General features: G+C 45.7%; 1 protein-coding gene across 1 annotated transcript in view; it reads left to right on the top strand.

Annotated features, from left to right (window-relative positions):
• Positions 1–8,568: 8,568 nt before the first annotated feature.
• The window catches only part of LOC139411904 (glutamate receptor ionotropic, delta-2-like), a 275,808-nt gene continuing 263,682 nt past the window's right edge, over positions 8,569–20,694 (top strand). The window contains exon 1 of the mRNA XM_071158656.1: positions 8,569–8,804. Within this exon, the coding sequence (XP_071014757.1) occupies positions 8,573–8,804 (232 nt within the window). The 5' untranslated portion in view covers positions 8,569–8,572. The remainder of the gene's footprint in view (positions 8,805–20,694) is intronic.

Here is a 20,694-nt window from a genome sequence, read left to right as displayed (position 1 = left end):
CCTCAACAATGCAGAGTGAAAGTCTGAGAGGCCTGCTGTACTCAGCCTCTCCAGCATCATGAGGAACAGCTGCTGGTCCAACCCTAATCCTCCAGCTCTCATCAGCAGCGCGCATGCTGATTCCCTCCAGTCGACATCAGTATGGTACAGCAGTCTCTGCGCCGCCTTTAGTCTGAAAGCAGCCTCCCTGCTCTCCAGTTCCACTATGCCACTTTTGCTCCAGTTTATCTTAGCTGACGAAGCTCCCTCGTACACCTTCAGACTCGTCTCTAATGCCTGCATATCCTGACCATCACAGAAATGTAATCTGCGTACGCTGACACTGCTATGCCTGTCAACACACCCATGTCTGTCCAGCACACTCCCTGCAGTCTCCTTTGTAGCAGGCCCCAAAAAGGCTCAATGGCTAGTGTATATAACTGCCTCAATAGAGGGCAACCTTGTCTAATTCCCCATCTCACCCAGACTGGCCTACTGAGCCCCTCCCACCTTGACCATACATGACACCCCAGCATACAACATACATCTTCACATAGGTCAAAATCCTTTCCCCAAATCCAAACACAGACATCACATTAAACAGATACTCATGGTCCACGCCATCAAAAGCCTTCTCTTGATCTAAAGAGACCAGTCCAAAGTTAGAACCTCTCGACAAGTCCAACATGTCCCTGATTAAGAACAAGTTGTCCGTGATTGAGTGTCCCGGTACACATTATGTCTTGTTCTGGTGTACTATAGAGTCCAGATGGGACTTCAGTCTGTTAGAGAGGACCTTGGGAAATATCTCGTAGTCTGCACAGAGTAATGCCACAGGCCTCCTGTTCTTAAGTTCACACAAGTCCCTTTTTTGGGCTGCTGCCTGACGGCAGCTCATCGCCAACTCTACCCCGACGCACTTATGCAACGCGCAAAATAAATCCAGTCCAATTATTCCCCAGAATTCTTTATAAAACTCCACTGGGAGTCCATCGAACCCCGGTGCACGGCCGGGGAACATCTGGGTTACGGCCTCTGCCAGTTCATGGGACAACAGGGGAATGTCCAATTCATCCCTCTGTGCCAAAGAGAGCTTAGTGCTGCAAACAAAACCTGAGCACACATAGGATCACACACTTCTGCCTTATACAAATCAGTATAAAACTCTGCAGTCCACTCCCGCATCTCCCCCACCACAGAGGTCAGACGCCCATCCGAAGGCCGTAGACAATGCATACCCTTGGTTTCACCACTGTATTTCCGAACCAAAGAAGAGGAGCTGGGAGAATCCATCTCCTTGAGCATGGAGAACCTAGCTGTCACGTGTGCTCCCTCTCCGACCTCTAGGTCACCATGCTGCTCGTTATGGCGCAAACCTGTCACCATCGTTATGCGCATCAGCGCATAATGACACTCAACTGGACTCCAACACCTCCTTGATTACCTGTCCTATACAGTTAAGGTCGGAAGTTTACATACACCTTAGCCAAATACATTTGAACTCAGTTTTTCACAATTCCTGACATTTAAGCAAAGTAAACATTCCCTGTCTTAGGTCAGTTAGGATCACCACTTTATTTTAAGAATGTGACATATCAGAATAATAGTAGAGAGAAACATTTATTTCAGCTTTTATTCATTTCATCACATTCCCAGTAGGTCAGTAGGTCAAAAGTTTACACACTCAATTAGTATTTGGTAGCATTGCCTTTAAATTGTTTAACTTGGGTCAAACATTTTGTGTAGCCTTCCACAAGCTTCCCACAATACGTTGGGTGAATTTTGTCCCATTCCTCCTGACAGAGCTGGTGTAACTAAGTCATGTTTGTAGGCCTCCTTGCTCGAACATGCTTTTTCAGTTCTGCCCACAAATGTTCTATAGGATTGAGGTCAGTGCTTTGTGATGGCCACTCCAATACCTTGACTTTGTTTTGCCAGAACTTTGGAAGTATGCTTGGGGTTATTGTCCATTTGGAAGACCCATTTGCGACCAAGCTTTAACTTCCTGACTGATGTCTTGAGATGTTGCTTCAATATATCCACATAATTTTCCTCCCTCGTGATGCCATCTATTTTGTGAAGTGCACCAGTCCCTCCTGCAGCAAAGCACCCCCACAACATGATGCTGCCACCCCGTGCTTCATGGTTGGGATGGTGTTCTTCGACTTGCAAGCCTCCCCATTTGTCCTCCAAACTTAACGATGGTCATTATGGCCAAACAATTATATTTTTGTTTCCTTCCTGAGCGGTATGACGGCTGCGTGGTCCCATGGTGTTTATACTTGCATACTATTATTTGTACAGATGAACGTGGTACCTTCAGGCATTTGGAAATTGCTCTCAAGGATGAACCAGACTTGTAGAGGTCTCCATTTTTTTTGAAGTCTTGGCTGATTTCTTTTGATTTTCCCATGATGTCAAGCAAAAATGACTTGTGTCATGCACAAAGTAGATGTCCTATCCAACTTGCCAAAACTATAGTTTGTTAACAAGTTGTTGAAAAATGAGTTTTAATAACTCCAACCTAAGTGTATTTAAACTTCCGACTTCAACTGTATTCAGCCAACACTATTTCCCACATCTCTGGTGCCATTTATATTAAGCGATCCTACCCAAAGAGTCTCCATAAGTGGGAGAAAAGCCAGCAAAGAAAGAGACCAATAGCAAAGCTCAAAATGCCTCCGGGGGCCTCCGCCCCAAACACCAGGCAAAGGTTCTTTAGTGCCTATTACCACACCAGTCTCTCCCATCCTAACTCCTTTCTCCTCCCCCTTTTTCCTCTTCCGCATGACACCGTCCTCAACCCCCCCCCCCCCCCCCAGTCGCTTACGCTTCCCCACTATACTCTCCTCATCCACTAGCATAACCTGACTAGATCCAGCTTCAGCTACACCACCATCCATGATATGACTAGACCCAGCCTCATGTACACCATCATCCATAGCATGACTAGACCCAGCCTCATCTACACCACCATCAATAACCTGACTAGACCCAGCCTCATCTACACCACCATCCTTAGCATGACTAGTCCCAGCCTCATCTACACCACCATCCATAGCAGGACTAGACACAGCCTCACCTACACCACCATCTATAGCATGACTAGACTCTGTCCTCTTCCTCCCTAAATAACAGTGGGTACCGTTAAAACAAATAGTGTATTAACCCTCCAACATAGAAAATAAAATTTGAAATGAAAGACCAAGGACAGAATCAATAAAATAAGTTAAGACAGAGCCCGCCACACCAAACACTCAAACTCAAAAACATCCAGCATGCACTGCAAGAGAGACAGACAGACAGACAGACAGACAGACAGACAGACAGACAGACAGACAGACAGACAGACAGATAGGAGGGCCAACAGCAGCAAACAAATTAACACAGACACACAAAGAGAAACATCCTGACGTATGTGCAGGCATTCAGGTAACGCACACACAGAAATACACACATTCACACTTACACTTACAGGTGCGTGCACACACACACACACACACACACTCACTCCCCCATACTGTATGGTAGTAAGTGTATTGGGTAGGTGAGTTGACAGTGAGCGAGGTGGAGAGCTCTGTCTGCAGCAGAGCATGTTATTGAGCTCTCTCATGTTCCCCTGTCTGGAGTAAATGGGGCCTTTCTGTAGAACAGTCTGCAGTCACTTCACTCCCACTCTCATGTGACTGCAGCATTAGGCAGGGCTACACACACACACACACACACACACACACACACACACACACACACACACACACACACACACCACACACACACACACACACACACACACACACACACACACACACACACACACACACACACACACACACACACACACACACACACACACACACACACACACCTAGTTGGAACAAACCCTGGCTGGTTAACTGGCCATGCTACTCCTGGGACTCAAGTGAACTGTACTCTAAAGTCATGATTCAAGGTTGTTGTGTGTTGTCCATTGCAACCTTGAGCTTTTTCTCTTTTGTTACCTGGTACCAGTACAGTTGTTGTATTTCGTTCTGCCGCACTATGTCTCGCACGTTTCAATGATGTAACAAGGTGGTCGGGGTTGCGCCAAGCCACGGTTAAGGAGTTAACGTACGCTAATGAGAAAAGATTTGAGACCCCTGCTGACTTAAGGGTTTGATGTGAGAGATGAGGGTGCTAATTCTCCAAAGTGTCTCAATAAGTGCAGATTAGCCTCTGCCGAAGCCATGACGATTAACCTGGCTATCCTCCAACGAAGCCATGGCGATTAGCCTGGCTATCCTCCAACGAAGCCATGACGATTAGCCTGGCTATCCTCCGCCGAAGCCATGATGATTAGCCTGGCTATCCTCCACCGAAGCCATGACGATTAGCCTGGCTATCCTCCACCGAAGCCATGACGATTAGCCTGGCTATCCTCCAACGAAGCCATGACGATTAGCCTGGTTATCCTCCAACGAAGCAATGACGATTAACCTGGCTATCCTCCAACGAAGCCATGACGATTAGCCTGGCTATCCTCCAACGAAGCCATGACGATTAGCCTGGTTATCCTCCACTGAAGCCATGACGATTAGCCTGGCTATCCTCCACTGAAGCCATGACGATTAGCATGGCTATCCTCCAACGAAGCCATGACGATTAACCTGGCTATCCTCCACCGAAGCCATGACGATTAGCCTGGCTATCCTCCACTGAAGCCATGACGATTAACCTGGCTATCCTCCAACGAAGCCATGACGATTAGCCTGGCTATCCTCCAACGAAGCCATGACGATTAGCCTGGTTATCCTCCACTGAAGCCATGACGATTAGCCTGGCTATCCTCCACTGAAGCCATGACGATTAGCATGGCTATCCTCCAACGAAGCCATGACGATTAACCTGGCTATCCTCCACCGAAGCCATGACGATTAGCCTGGCTATCCTCCACCGAAGCCATGACGATTAGCCTGGCTATCCTCCACTGAAGCCATGACGCCACTAAGCGAGGCTGGTTGAGTGATCGCCCTACATGTTAGCGAACTCTGTTAGCAAAGCATATTCAGATGAAAAAAGACTGCATTTAGTCCATTATGTCCATTAATCCATCAGAGAAATACTCTTTAAGGCAGTAGTAATCATTTTATAGCCATAGTGTCATTAATGTACCAATCATAGATTGCCCCTTAAAAGGAAAAAAATAATGTGTCATTGATGCCATTACTAATTCAATACTGACAAAGCCACATAGTCTGTTTTATACTTACCCAAATAGGCACGAGGGCGTGTGGAATATGGCTAATATACCATGGCTAAGGGCTGTTCTTAAACACAACACAACGCTGAGTGCCTGGATACAGCCCCTAGCCGTGGTATATTGCCCATATAACACAAACCCCTGAGGTGCATTTCCCCGTTGTATTCAGCGCATGTGACAAACAAATCTGGATTTGATTTGCCTTATTGCTATTATAAACTGGTTACCAACGTAACTAAAGCAGTAAAAATAAATGTTTTGTCATACCTGTGGTATACAGTCTGATATACCACAGCTGTCAGCCAATCAGCATTCAGAGCTTGAACCGCCCAGTTTACAAGTAATTATATATTGTAAGATTGATTCATTATTCAAGGCTGAGTTTATAAAGTGCAGCCTTCAAGAGTATTTCAACTCTTAAGTTTATGAAAATGTTGGGTAACTTTTTGTGAAGTTTTACACCACATCATCACTTTTCTAGTCACATAAGATGATTAATAAGAAATGTGTCGGCTGTGTTAACCTTGGTGCCTTGCGCCTTAGTAAGAGAGAGAGAACTAGAGAGAGAGGCAGAAAGACCGAGAGAGAGAGAGAGAGAGAGAGAGAGAGAGAGAGAGAGAGAGAGAGAGAGAAAGAGAGAGAGAGAGAGAGAGAGAGAGAGAGAGAGAGAGAGAGGCAGAAAGACCGAGAGAGAGAGAGAGAGAGAGAGAGAGAGAGAGAGAGAGAGAGAGAGAGAGAGAGAGGCAGAAAGACCGAGAGAGAGAGAGAGAGAGAGAGAGAGAGAGAGAGAGAGAGAGAGAGAGAGAGAGAGAGAGAGAGAGAGAGAGAGAGAGACAGAGAGACAGAGAGAGAGAGAGAGAGAGAGAGAGAGAGAGAGAGAGAGAGAGAGAGAGAGAGAGGCAGAAAGACCGAGAGAGAGAGAGAGAGAGAGAGAGAGAGAGAGAGAGAGAGAGAGAGAGAGAGAGAGAGAGAGAGAGAGATCCTTGCTCCTCCAATGGCAGTGCTGCTGTTGGGAGTTTGTGTTATCTCTCGCTCTCTCTCTAGCTCTCTCTCTAGCTCTCTCTCTAGCTCTCTCTCTAGCTCTCTCTCTAGCTCTCTCTCTAGCTTTCTCTCTCGCTCTCTCTCTAGCTCTCTCTCTAGCTCTCTCTCTAGCTCTCTCTCTAGCTTTCTCTCTAGCTCTCTCTCTAGCTCTCTCTCTAGCTCTCTCTCTAGCTCTCTCTCTAGCTTTCTCTCTAGCTCTCTCTCTAGCTCTCTCTCTAGCTCTCTCTCTAGCTCTCTCTCTAGCTCTCTCTCTAGCTCTCTCTCACTCTCTCACTCTCTCTCTCACTCTCTCACTCTCTCACTCTCTCGCTCTCTCTCTAGCTCTCTCTCTAGCTCTCTCTCTAGCTCTCTCTCTCGCTCTCTCTCTAGCTTTCTCTCTAGCTCTCTCTCTAGCTCTCTCTCTAGCTCTCTCTCTAGCTCTCTCTCGCTCCCTCTCTAGCTCTTTTTTTCTCTGTCTTTCTCTCTCTCTATCGCTCTCTCTCTTTCTTTCTCTCTCTCTAGCTCTCTTTCGCTCTCTCTCTCTCTCTCTCCTTTTTTCGTTCAGGTTTTCTTAGCAGCATTATTCCTGCCTCCTCTATTCTAGCACACCCTTACTTGACACTTCTATTTATCTGTCAGAGTTGGCAAATTACTCTGCATCACAGCTCCACTAGCCACTCCATGTTTCACCTTCCCAACTCTGTGACAAGAGAACCAGCGTTAGAAGTGAGATGAATGTTGGTGTCTAGTGTCAGCGTGCATCCTGGGGAGTGAGCTGGTGCTAGGGACGAGTGGGCAGGCAGGCCAATGTGGTGAGGGGGTGGGGGACGAAGGGAGGAGTGAAGGAGAGGTTGGAGGTAGGGTGTTGTTGGCCAGGCTACACGGCCTTAGAGGTACGCTTTTAAAATAGCCTGATTCAGCCGAGTATACACACCGCGTGGAGTCGAATTCCTTTGAGATGAGAGGAGGCTGTGATGCACAGGGACACTGGTGTTGTCACAGATGCTTCCTGTTGGCGTGGGTGTTTAATTGTGTGTGTGTGTGTATGTGAGTAGGTGGAAAGATATGTGTGTGGTTGTGGGTGGGGTGTTGTTGGCCTTGCTACACAGCCCAGAACTAGGAGGGTAGATGTGTGTGTGTGTGGCTCTCTGGGTGTGTGTTTGTGTTGTGTGTGTCTGTGTGCTTATATGCGTGCATTCGTACATACAGTACATACATACAGTACATACATACATACAGTACATACATACAGTACATACATACGTACAGTACATACATACAGTACATACATACATAGAGTACATACATACAGTACATACATACAGTACATACATACATACAGTACATACATACAGTACATACATAGCTACTCCGGTTGTGTCAGTCTGTGTCCCAGTAATGACTTGCCTGGTCATAGCCACAGAATTCACACAGTCTCTAAAAATATCGCTTTTAAAGGAATCTCTAAATGAAGTGGAAGGAATGATATTCACACTGTTCCAGCACGGTAATTCAAATGATAGAAGAATCATATATCAGCCCCTGCTTTTGCTGCTGGCTCCTGATTTAAGCTAACAACTTTATCATACAGTAATAATCCAGATTCCTCCAAGAAAAGAGTGGCACAGTGTGTATATGTCATTACTGTATATCCATAACTATACCCTTTTCTCTTACTCAGTTTGAGAACTTTAAATAACTCGCCCTCTCTCCCTCTCCCTCTCTCTTTCTCTCTCTCTCCCTCTCTCTCTCTCTCTCTGTCTCTTTCTTTCTCTCTCTCTCTCTCTCTCTCTCTCTCTCTCTCTCTCTGTCTCTGTCTCTCTCTCTCTCTCTCTCTATCTCTCTGTCTCTATCTCTCTCCCTCTCCCTCTCTCTCTCCCTCTCTCTTTCTCTCTCTCTCCCTCTGTCTCTCTCTGTCTCTTTCTCTCTCTCTCTCTCTCTCTCTCTGTCTCTGTCTCTGTCTCTCTCTCTCTCTCTTTCTCTCTGTCTCTCTCTGTCTCTTTCTCTCTCTCTCTCTCTCTCTCTCTCTCTCTGTCTCTGTCTCTCTCTCTCTCTCTCTCTGTCTCTCTCTCTCTCTCTGTCTCTTTCTCTCTCTCTCTCTCTCTCTCTCTGTCTCTGTCTCTGTCTCTCTCTCTCTCTCTCTGTCTCTCTCTTTCTCTCTCTCTCTCTCTCTCTCTCTCTCTGTCTCTTTCTCTCTCTCTTTCTCTCTCTCTCTTTCTTCCCCCAATCCCTCCCTCCTTCCCCCCTCTTCCCCCCACCTCCCTCTCTATCTCCCACTGTGCAGCCTGTGAGTTGATGAACAGGGGGATCCTGGCTCTTATTAGCTCAGTTGGCTGTATGTCGGCAGGCTCCCTGCAGACGCTGGCGGACGCCATGCACATCCCGCACCTGTTCATCCAGCGTGCCCCCGCCGGCACCCCTCGCTCCAGCTGTCCCCTCGTCAGCCGCGGTCGCCAGGACGACTACACCCTCTTCGTTCGCCCGCCCGTCTACCTCAACGACGTCATCCTCCAAGTGGTCAGCGAGTACAGCTGGCAGAAGTTCATCATCTTCTACGACCAGGAATACGGTAAGGATCGGCCGACGGTGGTGTTATGGGAAGAGAGATATTACTGTATCTGTGCTCGATTGAGTTTGCCTTTTGCAATGGAACCAATGGGAAGGTTTCAAGAGGCAAACCCCGCCCACCTGGCACTCATCACAGGCTTAAGCAAACACTCTTAAAGTATTTGAAAAATGTTGAATAGTATGTGAACCCAGGTATGCTGAGAAGGGGGGTGCAGAGAGTAGGAAGTGGGGAGGGATGCACTATAGCTAATATTCATAGGGACGGATTCAATGATGTATGAAGATGTGTGATGGAGATCTGATGGACTCGCAGCTTGGCATACATTAGCATGCTAATGGATAACGGCCTGAACTCCCTGCATTCTGGAGGACCAGAGTCAATGCACCAACATAGTTAATGTTCCCCACCATCTCCATCCACCTTCATTACACTGGATTATATGTGTACATACTGTTTGTGGGAGGGAGGGAGGGAGGGAGGGAGGGAGGGAGGGAGGGAGTGTCTGTGTATGTGTTTTTATGTGTGTTTGTGCCTGAGAGAGAAAGAGAGAGAGAGGCAGAGAGATAGGGATTGTTTATCACTAGATGTGTAAGTGTGTAGATCCGTCTGTCCGGTCCTGTGTGTGGGAGGGAGGCAGCTTCATCTCCACCTCCCCCGTCTGTCCCTATGGAGCTTATCTCCCATGGTCCACTGCACCAGGTTAAAAGCATCAAGGCTGGCTAAATAAGTGTGGCTCCCAGAAGAACATCCTTCAGAACCATTTCGGGTCACACAATGCCAGTTGCACTGTGGCGTTGTGTAGTGCTATAACGACTCTCTACGGCTGCCCGCCCCATTCACCAGAAGATGCTCCTATCCAAGGTATTAACCGTACCAGTCTCTAAGCCTCGTCTTCGTCTGGCTTTGGGGACTCTGGATTGTGTATGTGTAAATTGGGGATAATACAGTGTGTATGTATAAATTGAATTGGGTTGCCCACTCCTCTATTTTGTTTAGGTCTAGTGGTGCAATCTGAAGACAGAAAACGATAGGAGTTCTGTGTCTGTGTACCGGGGGATTTGGGCTTGAGAGTTCACAGAGGTGTCGCTCCTATCAGAGTTTATAAGTCTAACTAGCCTGGGTTCCAGATCAGAGTTTATCACTCTATCTACCCTGGGTTCTTTTGTCATCTCCTTATGGAATTGTCATGCCAAATACGATATGTGGAACAAAAAAAATAAACAATCACCAAATGTGTGATTCAAGGGTAGCTGTAGTGGTTATTGAATCAGGCTAAAATCCTCTTTCTCCTCCAGCTCATTAATGATATAATGTTCATATTTAGACAATACCGAATTGCCAGACTGTTTGGCCTGTCAATGGAGTAGGCAAAAGCACAAAGAGATCTGGGGACTGGGCTCTAGTCTATCCCAACAGGACTGCATATTACCAAGCCTCCTAGGCCTAGGCTATGATGCTGGCTACAGCTACTCTGGGAAAACAGGTTAAAACAAGGCGCAGGTGAATTCCCAGGTGGATGTTGGAGCCACTGTGGAACGCGTCCAGATACCTCGAGCAGAGAACATGTGCAGGGATCGATAACACAGCTAAACTGGAGTGGCTACATGATTAAGTAGGCCCATTGTTGTTGATGGTGGGTAGAGAGGAAGCCGACCTCAAAGTCTGCATCCCCAATGGCTCCCTATTCCCTACATAGTGCATTATCAGAACCCTATGGGGCTCCCTTTATGCCCTTTGTCATAAAGCAGTGGACTATATAAGGAATAGAGTTGAGACTTGTGCTGTACATGTATCCCTTCTGATCCAGTTCTGTGAGTGTACCAACGTATTAGGCAGAAACTATATTTAGCTTTTTAGCAGTTCTTGATTATTTACAAAATATTTACAGAAATATTTGAAATGATCCAAGGTAGCTAGTCCGTACAGTGTTTGCTGTTTTAATATTTATAGAGCTTGATTTTACTGAGAGAGATCATAAGTTATGACAAATGTACACTTATTGGCAGTAATGTACAGTGTTTATTTTGTGTACAACAGTACTGTGTGTCTAAGACTCTGGGACATTAAAGTTCATCCTATATTATAATTATTGTAAGCATCTCAGTTATCCATACAGAAACAGAATGTTCATCGGAGCATCTGGTGATCCATGTGAATGGTGCCAGGTTGACAATTCCAACATACAGTGAGGGAAAAAAGTATTTGATCCCCTGCTGATTTTGTACGTTTGCCCACTGACAAAGAAATGATCAGTCTATAATTTTAATGGTAGGTTTATTTGAACAGTGAGAGACAGAATAACAACAAAAAAATCCAGAAAAACGCATGTCAAAAATGTTATAAATTGATTTGCATTTTAATGAGGGAAATAAGTATTTGAACCCCTCTCAATCAGAAAGATTTCCGTCTCTCACTGTTCAAATAAACGTACCATTAAAATTATAGACTGATAATTTCTTTGTCAGTGGGCAAACGTACAAAATCAGCAGGGGATCAAATACTGTTTTCCCTCACTGTACCTGGTATGATCAAATAAAATCACAACCATATTTAAAGTGTATTTAAATCGCAACATCATTTACAGTAAAACAATTAAGTTGATTTTATTTTTAGTACAATTTAATAAAACATTCTGATTTTACATACCTACCCTTTGGGAAGGTATTTTCTAAATAGTCACCAGTTCCTGGTGAGCAGCTGTGCCATGAGCCTCAAATAATATATACACTGCTCAAAAAAATAAAGGGAACACTAAAATAACACATCCTAGATCTGAAGGAATGAAATATTCTTATTAAATACTGTTTTCTTTACATAGTTGAATGTGCTGACAACAAAATCACACAAAAAAATATCAAATTATCAACCCATGGAGGTCTGGATTTGGAGTCACTCAAAATTAAAGTGCAAAACCACACTACAGGCTGATCCAACTTTGATGTAATGTCCTTAAAACAAGTCAAAATGAGGCTCAGTAGTGTGTGTGGCCTCCACGTGCCTGTATGACCTCCCTACAACGCCTGGGCATGCTCCTGATGAGGTGGCGGATGGTCTCCTGAGGGATCTCCTCCCAGACCTGGACTAAAGCATCCGCCAACTCCTGGACAGAACGTTCTCCAACAATTTCACAAAAGTGTGATTGACTTGGAGTTACATTGTGTTGTTTAAGTGTTCCCTTTATTTTTTTGAGCAGTGTATATATATATTTTGAATCTCTATTTAACTAGGCAAGTCAGTTAAGAACAAATTCTTATTTACAATGACGTCTACCGGGGAACAGTGGGTTAACTGCCTTGTTCAGGGGCAGAACGACAGATTTGTACCTTTTCAGCTCGGGGATTCAATCCAGCAACCTTTCGGTTACTGGCCCAATGCTCTAACAACTAGGCTACTTGCTGCCCCAAATAATAATAATAATATGTGCCACGAGCCTCAAATAATAATAATAATAATAACAACAATAATAATAATAATGATAATTATAACAACAACAACAATAATAATAACAATAATAATAATAACAATAATAATAATAATAACAATAATAATAACAATAATAATAATAATAACAATAATAATAATAATAGTGATAATTATAACAACAACAACAATAACAATAATAATAATAATAATAACAATAATAATAATAACAATAATAATAACAACAACAATAATAATAATAATAATAATAACAATAATAATAATAATAACAATAATAATAATAATAACAATAATAATAATAATAATGATAATTATAACAACAACAACAATAACAAAAACAATAATAGTAATAACAATAATAACAATAATAATAATAATAACAATAATAATAATAATAACAATAATAATAATAATAACAATAATAATAATAATAACAATAATAATAACAATAATAATAATAATATGTGCCAAGAGCCTCAAATCTCAGCCTAAACACTTCCGCTGCTTAGCCTTTCAGATTTACAGGGAACCATTTATTTTCAGAGGGAAAATTATGAAAATGTATTTTCTGAGGGAGATTTATGGTGCGAGGCAGCCTTTGTATTGCAGGTGTGTTGTGAAGCGTCAGACACAGAAGAGATATTGCAGCTACCCTGGGATTGATGGAGGCAGCCTGAGACCTGTACCTCACTCAATCTGCATGTAGCACAGACATATACACACACACATACAATTACTCCTAACCCATTCACAACTGTTTGACTATATGTGATAAAGTGAAAATCTGAGCTCCCCACCCGACCCTAACCCGACCCTAATCCGATCCTAACCCGACCCTAACCTGACCCTAACCCTAACCCGACCCTAACCCAACCCTAACCCACTAATATAGAAAATGCACAGTTACATTTTTTTGTCCTTTTTGCCTCAGTGGATTGGCGTTAGCATTTGGCGATTGGCGTGTATTTGGAGTGAGTACATTTAGAAAATCTATAACAAGCATTTATTGTTGGACAAATTCAGGTTTCGTCCATTAGCTTTTGTTTGGTTCCTAGTGGGTACACCACAGGAGTTTGCCTCAGGGCTTTACATGGCAATGCCCATTTCTGATAGAATTGTGGGAAATAATCATTTATGAGATATTGGGACAACATTGCTGTGTAGAGTAAATCCATACATATATATATATATTATAACTAGATTGGGATTAAATTAGCCAGCACCAAGGTTAACTGGATGATCCCCAGACATTCTCTTCGCTGTAGAACTGTGACTCGTAGCATATAGAGTGTATAGACCTAGACCGCCGCAACCCCCTCTCTCAATACTAACGATAATGAAGACGCTAATGTGGATTGTAATTACGCCTGTGTATTTTCTCACTGATTGAAAGTGCCTCTAACCAACACATCTCTGTTCATTTTCCCAGGCTGTATTATTCTCCTGGAGTCTCATAATGTAAACCAGGGTGACAATAACAACAATGGCAGCAGTGGCAGCCTGGCGTGTTGCCGGCTGGGGCATTAGTGTCACTTCTTTATTGAGTTGTAATGGTCATGAAGAACTCACATTAGCAACACTCTTTTAGTTCCTCGCTATTCCATATCCGTCTCCCTCCCTCCCTCCCTCCCTCCCTCCCTCCCTCCCTCCCTCCCTCATCACCCATACACAGTCACGTTGTAAACAGCAGCAGCCCAGCTGCCGACCGAAATGGCGTGTGCATCAGCAGGGACCTCTGGGTATTCCTCCCTCCATGTGTCATAAAACGTTTCCCGAAATAAAGAGACAAGCTGGTGTGTGGAGTCCGAGCTCCGCCCCCCAGCCCTCTCTGAAAACCGTGGCGACACAGGGGCCTATACGTAGACACTTCCTGCATGTTCTCCTCCCCCTCGTCCTCCGCATGGGCATCTCTCCAGGCCAACTCTCACCCTCTGAACTTTTGACCCCGACTGATGATGTCATCCGGGAACTGGCTCGTTTGTCAAGTCATCCGACTGTTTTTCCTGTCCCTCTGTGTTGGTTGGTGCTGTGTGTATACTCCCTAACACCTTACACCATCGACTCAGCCCAGCATCTAATGAGGTGCAATTCATCTGTTAATTGTTTAATGATGACAATGAGGCAATGTCATCATTTGTTCACATCAACTACATTATTAGTCAACTAACGTACACCATATAGACATACAGTGGCATCAAACAGTTTCACAGCCCTTGACTTTTTCCACATTTTGCTGTGTTACAGCCTGAATTCTAAATTGATTAAATAAATGTTAAAATCTCACCCATCTACACATAACACCCTATAATGACAACGTGAACACATTTTATCAGAAATGTTTGTACATTTATTGAAAATGAATATTCACACCCCTGAGTCAATACATGGTCGAATCAATTTTGGCAGCGATTACAGATGTGTCTTTCTGGGTCTCTAAGAGCTTTAAACACCTGGATTTTACAATAAGCGCACATTATTATTTAAATAATTATTCAATCTCTGTCAAGTTTGTTGTTGATCATTGCAAGACAGCAATTTTTAAGTCTTGCCATAGCTTTTCAATCAGATTAAAGTCAAACTGTAACTACAGTAGTCCACTCAGGAACGTTGATTGTAATTCCAGTGTATATTTGGCCTCGTGTTTTAGGTTGTTGTCCTGCTAAAAGGTGAATTTGTCTCCCGGTGTCTGTTGGAAAGCAGACTGAACCTGCTTTTCCTCTAGGAGTTCTCCTGTGCTAAGCTGTATTCCATTTCTAATCACTGTTCAACTGTGGGACCTTAGAAATAATTGAACGTGTAGGGTACAGAGATGAGGTAGTCATTCAAAAGTCATGATAAACACTATTATTGCACACAGAGTCCATGCAACTTATTATGTGACTTGTTAAGCACAGTTTTACCTCTGAACTTATTTAGCCTTGGCATAATAAAGGAGTTGAGTACTTATTGACTCAAGACATTTCAGATTTTCATTTTGTATTAATTTGTAAACATTTCTAAAAACTTAATTCCACTTTGTCGTTATGGGGTATTGTGTTTAGGCCAGTGACCAAACATCTCAATTTAATCCAATTTCAGGCTCTAACAAAACAAAATGTGGAAAACTCCAAGGGGTGTGAATGATCTCTGAAGGCACGGTATATGCAAAGCAACACTATAGCGCTATAGAAGTACGTAGTCGGCATTGGTGTACCACGGAACCAATTTATTCAGAGACCAAAACACTACTTTTCCCCGCAATTTCTGAATCAGCACCACGTTTTGGAAGGTACCTTTGACCTCATGTTTGGTGGGAGTTGGATTGTGCATTCCGCCAGTGACCCAGCTGCAGAATGGGTTTAATGAAGGCCTGCCCTCCTAGCTGAGAAATAGGGGCTGGGTAGGGAGAAAGGGAGGGCGGGAGAGAGAGATGATAGGGAGAAAGGGAGGGAGCGAGAGAGAGAGAGAGGATAGGGAGAAAGGGAGGGAGCGAGAGAGAGAGAGAGAGAGAGAGGATAGGGAGAAAGGGAGGGAGAGAGAGAGAGAGAGAGGATAGGGAGAAAGGGAGAGAGAGAGAGAGAGAGAGGATAGGGAGAAAGTGAGAGAGAGAGAGAGAGAGAGAGAGAGGATAGGGAGAAAGGGAGAGAGAGAGAGGATAGGGAGAGAGAGAGAGAGAGAGAGAGGGAGAGAGAGAGAGGATAGGGAGAAAGGGAGGGAGAGAGAGAGAGAGAGAGAGGATAGGGAGAAAATGAGGGAGGGAGGGAGAGAGAGAGAGAGAGAGAGAGAGGATAGGGAGGGAGGGAGGGTGAGATAGAGAGGGGTAGGGAGAAAAGGAGGGAGAGAGAGAGAGGATAGGGAGGGAGGGAGGGTGAGATAGAGAGGGGTAGGGAGAAAAGGAGAGAGAGAGAGAGAGAGAGGATAGGGAGAAAGGGAGGGAGAGAGAGAGATGAGCAGCCAGTCAGCTCTCTGACTATGATTCATTATAATATGTACCTCTTCAGTGAGACAGCTGCCCACCTCACTGCTGCAGTGACAAATGTACTACACAGGTCTAACTCAATGCTAATTCTGTCGATTACAACATTTTTCTACAGGAGCAAATGTGCTGTGATAAAAGTGAATGTGTAATACTATGATTTAGTAGTATACTGTATACCAAATACTGTCCATATGAATGGGGAATGGTGGAATTTGGTCTCCAATAAGCTGTTTCTGAGTTTATTGACATGTCTGTGTCCCTGTTCGTCAAACTGTGAACCGCCATGTCAGGTGGCAGCACAACAATAAATGTCATGAAATTATCTCTCTTACCCACTCTCTCTCGCTCTCTGAATCTTTCTCTCCCTCCAACTCCTCCCTTCTTTCTCTCTATCTCCCACTCCTCCCCTCTCTTTCTCTCTCACTCCTTCTCTCTCTTTCTCTCTCTCTCACTCCCCCCTCTTTCTCTCTCTCCCACACCTCTCTATTTCTCTCTCTCTCCCACTCCTCTCTCTTTCTCTCTCTCTCCCACTCCTCCCCTCTATTTCTCTCTCTCCCACACCTCCTCTCTCTTTCTCTCTTCCACTCCTCCCGTCTCTTTCTCTCTCTCACACTCCTCCCCTCTTTCTCTCACTCCTCTCTCTTTCTCTCTCTCTCCCACTCCTCCCCTCTCTTTCTCTCTCCCACACCTCTCTCTTCCACTCCTCCCCTCTCTTTCTCTCTCTCCCACACCTCTCTCTTCCACTCCTCCCCTCTCTTTCTCTCTCTCCCACACCTCCTCTTTCTTTCTCTCTTCCACTCCTCCCCTCTCTTTCTCTCTCTCTCCCACTCCTCCCCTCTTTCTCTCTCTCTCCCACTCACCCCCTCTCTTTCTCTATCTCTCCCACTCCTCCTCTCTCTTTCTCTCTCTCCCACTCCTCCCCTCTCTTTCTCTCTCTCTCCCACTCCTCCTCTCTCTTTCTCTCTCTCTCACACTCCTCCCCTCTTTCTCTCTCTCTCCCACTCCTCCCCTCTTTCTCTCTCTCTCCAACTCCTCCCCTCTTTCTCTCTCTCTCCCACTCGTCGCCTTTCTTTCTCTATCTCTCCCACTCCTCCTCTCTCTTTCTCTCTCCCAATCCTCCCCTCTTTTTCTCTCTCTCCCAAACATCCTCTCTCTTTCTCTCTCTCTTCCACTCCTCCCCTCTCTTTCTCTCTCTCCCACACCTCCTCTCTCTTTCTCTTTCTCCCACTCCTCCTCTCTCTTTCTCTCTTTCTCTCTCTCCCACTACTCCCCTCTCTTTCTCTCTCTCTCCCACTCCTCCCCTCTTTCTCTCTCTCTCCCACTCCTCCCCCTCTCTTTCTCTATCTCTCCCACTCCTCCTCTCTCTTTCGCTCTCTCTCCCACTCCTCCCCTCATCTCTCTCTCTCCCACTCCTCCCCTCTCTTTCTATTTCTCTCCCACTCCTCCCCTCTCTTTCTCTCTCTCTCACTCCTTCTCTCTCTTTCTCTCTCTCTCACTCCCCCCTCTTTCTCTCTCTCCCACACCTCTCTATTTCTCTCTCTCTCCCACTCCTCTCTCTTTCTCTCTCTCTCCCACTCCTCCCTTCTATTTCTCTCTCTCCCACACCTCCTCTCTCTTTCTCTCTTCCACTCCTCCCGTCTCTTTCTCTCTATCACACTCCTCCCCTCTTTCTCTCACTCCTCTCTCTTTCTCTCTCTCTCCCACTCCTCCCCTCTCTTTCTCTCTCCCACACCTCTCTCTTCCACTCCTCCCCTCTCTTTCTCTCTCTCCCACACCTCTCTCTTCCACTCCTCCCCTCTCTTTCTCTCTCTCCCACACCTCCTCTTTCTTTCTCTCTTCCACTCCTCCCCTCTCTTTCTCTCTCTCTCCCACTCCTCCCCTCTTTCTCTCTCTCTCCCACTCCCCCCCTCTCTTTCTCTATCTCTCCCACTCCTCCTCTCTCTTTCTCTCTCTCCCACTCCTCCCCTCTCTGTCTCTCTCTCTCCCACTCCTCCTCTCTCTTTCTCTCTCTCTCACACTCCTCCCCTCTTTCTCTCTCTCTCCCACTCCTCCCCTCTTTCTCTCTCTCTCCAACTCCTCCCCTCTTTCTCTCTCTCTCCCACTCGTCGCCTTTCTTTCTCTATCTCTCCCACTCCTCCTCTCTCTTTCTCTCTCCCAATCCTCCCCTCTTTTTCTCTCTCTCCCAAACATTCTCTCTCTTTCTCTCTCTCTTCCACTCCTCCCCTCTCTTTCTCTCTCTCCCACACCTCCTCTCTCTTTCTCTTTCTCCCACTCCTCCTCTCTCTTTCTCTCTTTCTCTCTCTCCCACTACTCCCCTCTCTTTCTCTCTCTCTCCCACTCCTCCCCTCTTTCTCTCTCTCTCCCACTCCTCCCCCTCTCTTTCTCTATCTCTCCCACTCCTCCTCTCTCTTTCGCTCTCTCTCCCACTCCTCCCCTCATCTCTCTCTCTCCCACTCCTCCCCTCTCTTTCTATTTCTCTCCCATTCCTCCTCTCTCTTCCTCTCTCTCCCACTCCTCCCCTCTCTTCCTCTCTCCTCCATCCTCCTCTCTCTTTCTCTCTCTCTCTCTCTCCCACTCCTCCCCTGTCTTTCTCTGTCTCCCACTCCTCCTCTCTCTTTCTATATCTCTCCCACTCCTCCCCTCTCTTTCTCTCTCTCTCCCACTCTTCCCCCCTCTTTCTCTCTCTCCCACTCCTCCTCTCTCTTTCTCTATCTCTCCCACTCCTCCCCTCTATCTCTCCCACTCCTCCTCTATCTTTCTCTGTCTCTCCCACTCCTCCCTTCTCTTTCTCTATCTCTCCCACTCCTCCTCTACCTTTCTCTATCTCTCCCACTTCTCCCTTCTCTTTCTCTATCTCTCCCACTCCTCCTATATCTTTCTCTATCTCTCCCACTCCTCCTCTACCTTTCTCTCTCTCTCCCACTTCTCCCTTCTCTTTCTCTTTCTCTCCCACTCCTTCTCTATCTTTCTCTATCTCTCCCACTCCTTCTCTATCTTTCTCTAACTCTCTCACTCCTCCCCTCTCTTTCTCTATCTCTCCCACTCCTCCCTTCTCTTTCTCTATCTCTCCCACTCCTCCTCTATCTTTTCTATATCTCTCCCACTCCTCCCTTCTCTAACTCTATCTCTCCCACTCCTCCTCTATCTTTCTCTATCTCTCCCACTCCTCCCTTCTCTTTCTCTATCTCTCCCACTCCTCCTCTATCTTTCTCTATCTCTCCCACTCCTCCCTTCTCTAACTCTATCGCTCCCACTCCTCCTCTATCTTTCTCTATCTCTCCCACTCCTCCCTTCTCTTTCTCTATCTCTCCCACTCCTCCTCTACCTTTCTCTATCTCTCCCACTCCTCCCTTCTCTTTCTCTATCTCTCCCACTCCTCCTCTACCTTTCTCTATCTCTCCCACTTCTCCCTTCTCTTTCTCTTTCTCTCCCACTCCTCCCTTCTCTTCCTCTCTCCCCCATCCTCCTCTACCTTTCTCTCTCTCTCCCACTTCTCCCTTCTCTTTCTCTTTCTCTCCCACTCCTTCTCTATATTTCTCTATCTCTCCCACTCCTTCTCTATCTTTCTCTAACTCTCTCACTCCTCCCCTCTCTTTCTCTATCTCTCCCACTCCTCCCTTCTCTCTCTCTATCTCTCCCACTCCTCCTCTATCTTTCTCTATCTCTCCCACTCCTCCCTTCTCTAACTCTATCTCTCCCACTCCTCCTCTATCTTTCTCTATCTCTCCCACTCCTCCCTTCTCTTTCTCTATCTCTCCCACTCCTCCTCTACCTTTCTCTATCTCTCCCACTCCTCCCTTCTCTTTCTCTATCTCTCCCACTCCTCCTCTACCTTTCTCTATCTCTCCCACTTCTCCCTTCTCTTTCTCTTTCTCTCCCACTCCTCCCTTCTCTTCCTCTCTCCCCCATCCTCCTCTCTCTTTCTCCCTCTCTCTCTCTCTTTCTCTCTCTCCCACTCCTCTCTCTTTCTCTATCTCTCCCACCCCTCCCCTCTTTCTCTCTCTCTCCCACTCCTCCTCTATCTTTCTCTCTCTCTCCCACTCCTCCCTTCTCTTTCTCTATCTCTCCCACTCCTCCTCTATCTTTCTCTATCTCTCCCACTCCTCCCTTCTCTTTCTCTATCTCTCCCACTCCTCCTCTATCTTTCTCTATCTCTCCCACTCCTCCCTTCTCTTTCTCTATCTCTCCCACTCCTCCTCTACCTTTGTCTATCTCTCCCACTTCTCCCTTCTCTTTCTCTATCTCTCCCACTCCTCCTCTATCTTTCTCTATCTCTCCCACTCCTCCTCTACCTTTCTCTATCTCTCCCACTTCTCCCTTCTCTTTCTCTTTCTCTCCCACTCCTTCTCTATCTTTCTCTATCTCTCCCACTCCTTCTCTATCTTTCTCTATCTTTCTCTATCTCTCCCACTTCTCCCTTCTCTTTCTCTATCTCTCCCACTACTCCCCTCTCTTTCTTTATCTCTCCCACTCCTCCCTTCTCTTCCTCTC

The sequence above is a fragment of the Oncorhynchus clarkii genome, chromosome 6 (genome assembly GCF_045791955.1).
Source record: "Oncorhynchus clarkii lewisi isolate Uvic-CL-2024 chromosome 6, UVic_Ocla_1.0, whole genome shotgun sequence".
Classification (NCBI taxonomy): Eukaryota; Metazoa; Chordata; class Actinopteri; order Salmoniformes; family Salmonidae; genus Oncorhynchus; species Oncorhynchus clarkii.
The sequence above is the reverse complement of the archived record's forward strand: the minus strand, read 5'-3'. Positions and strand labels throughout refer to the sequence as shown.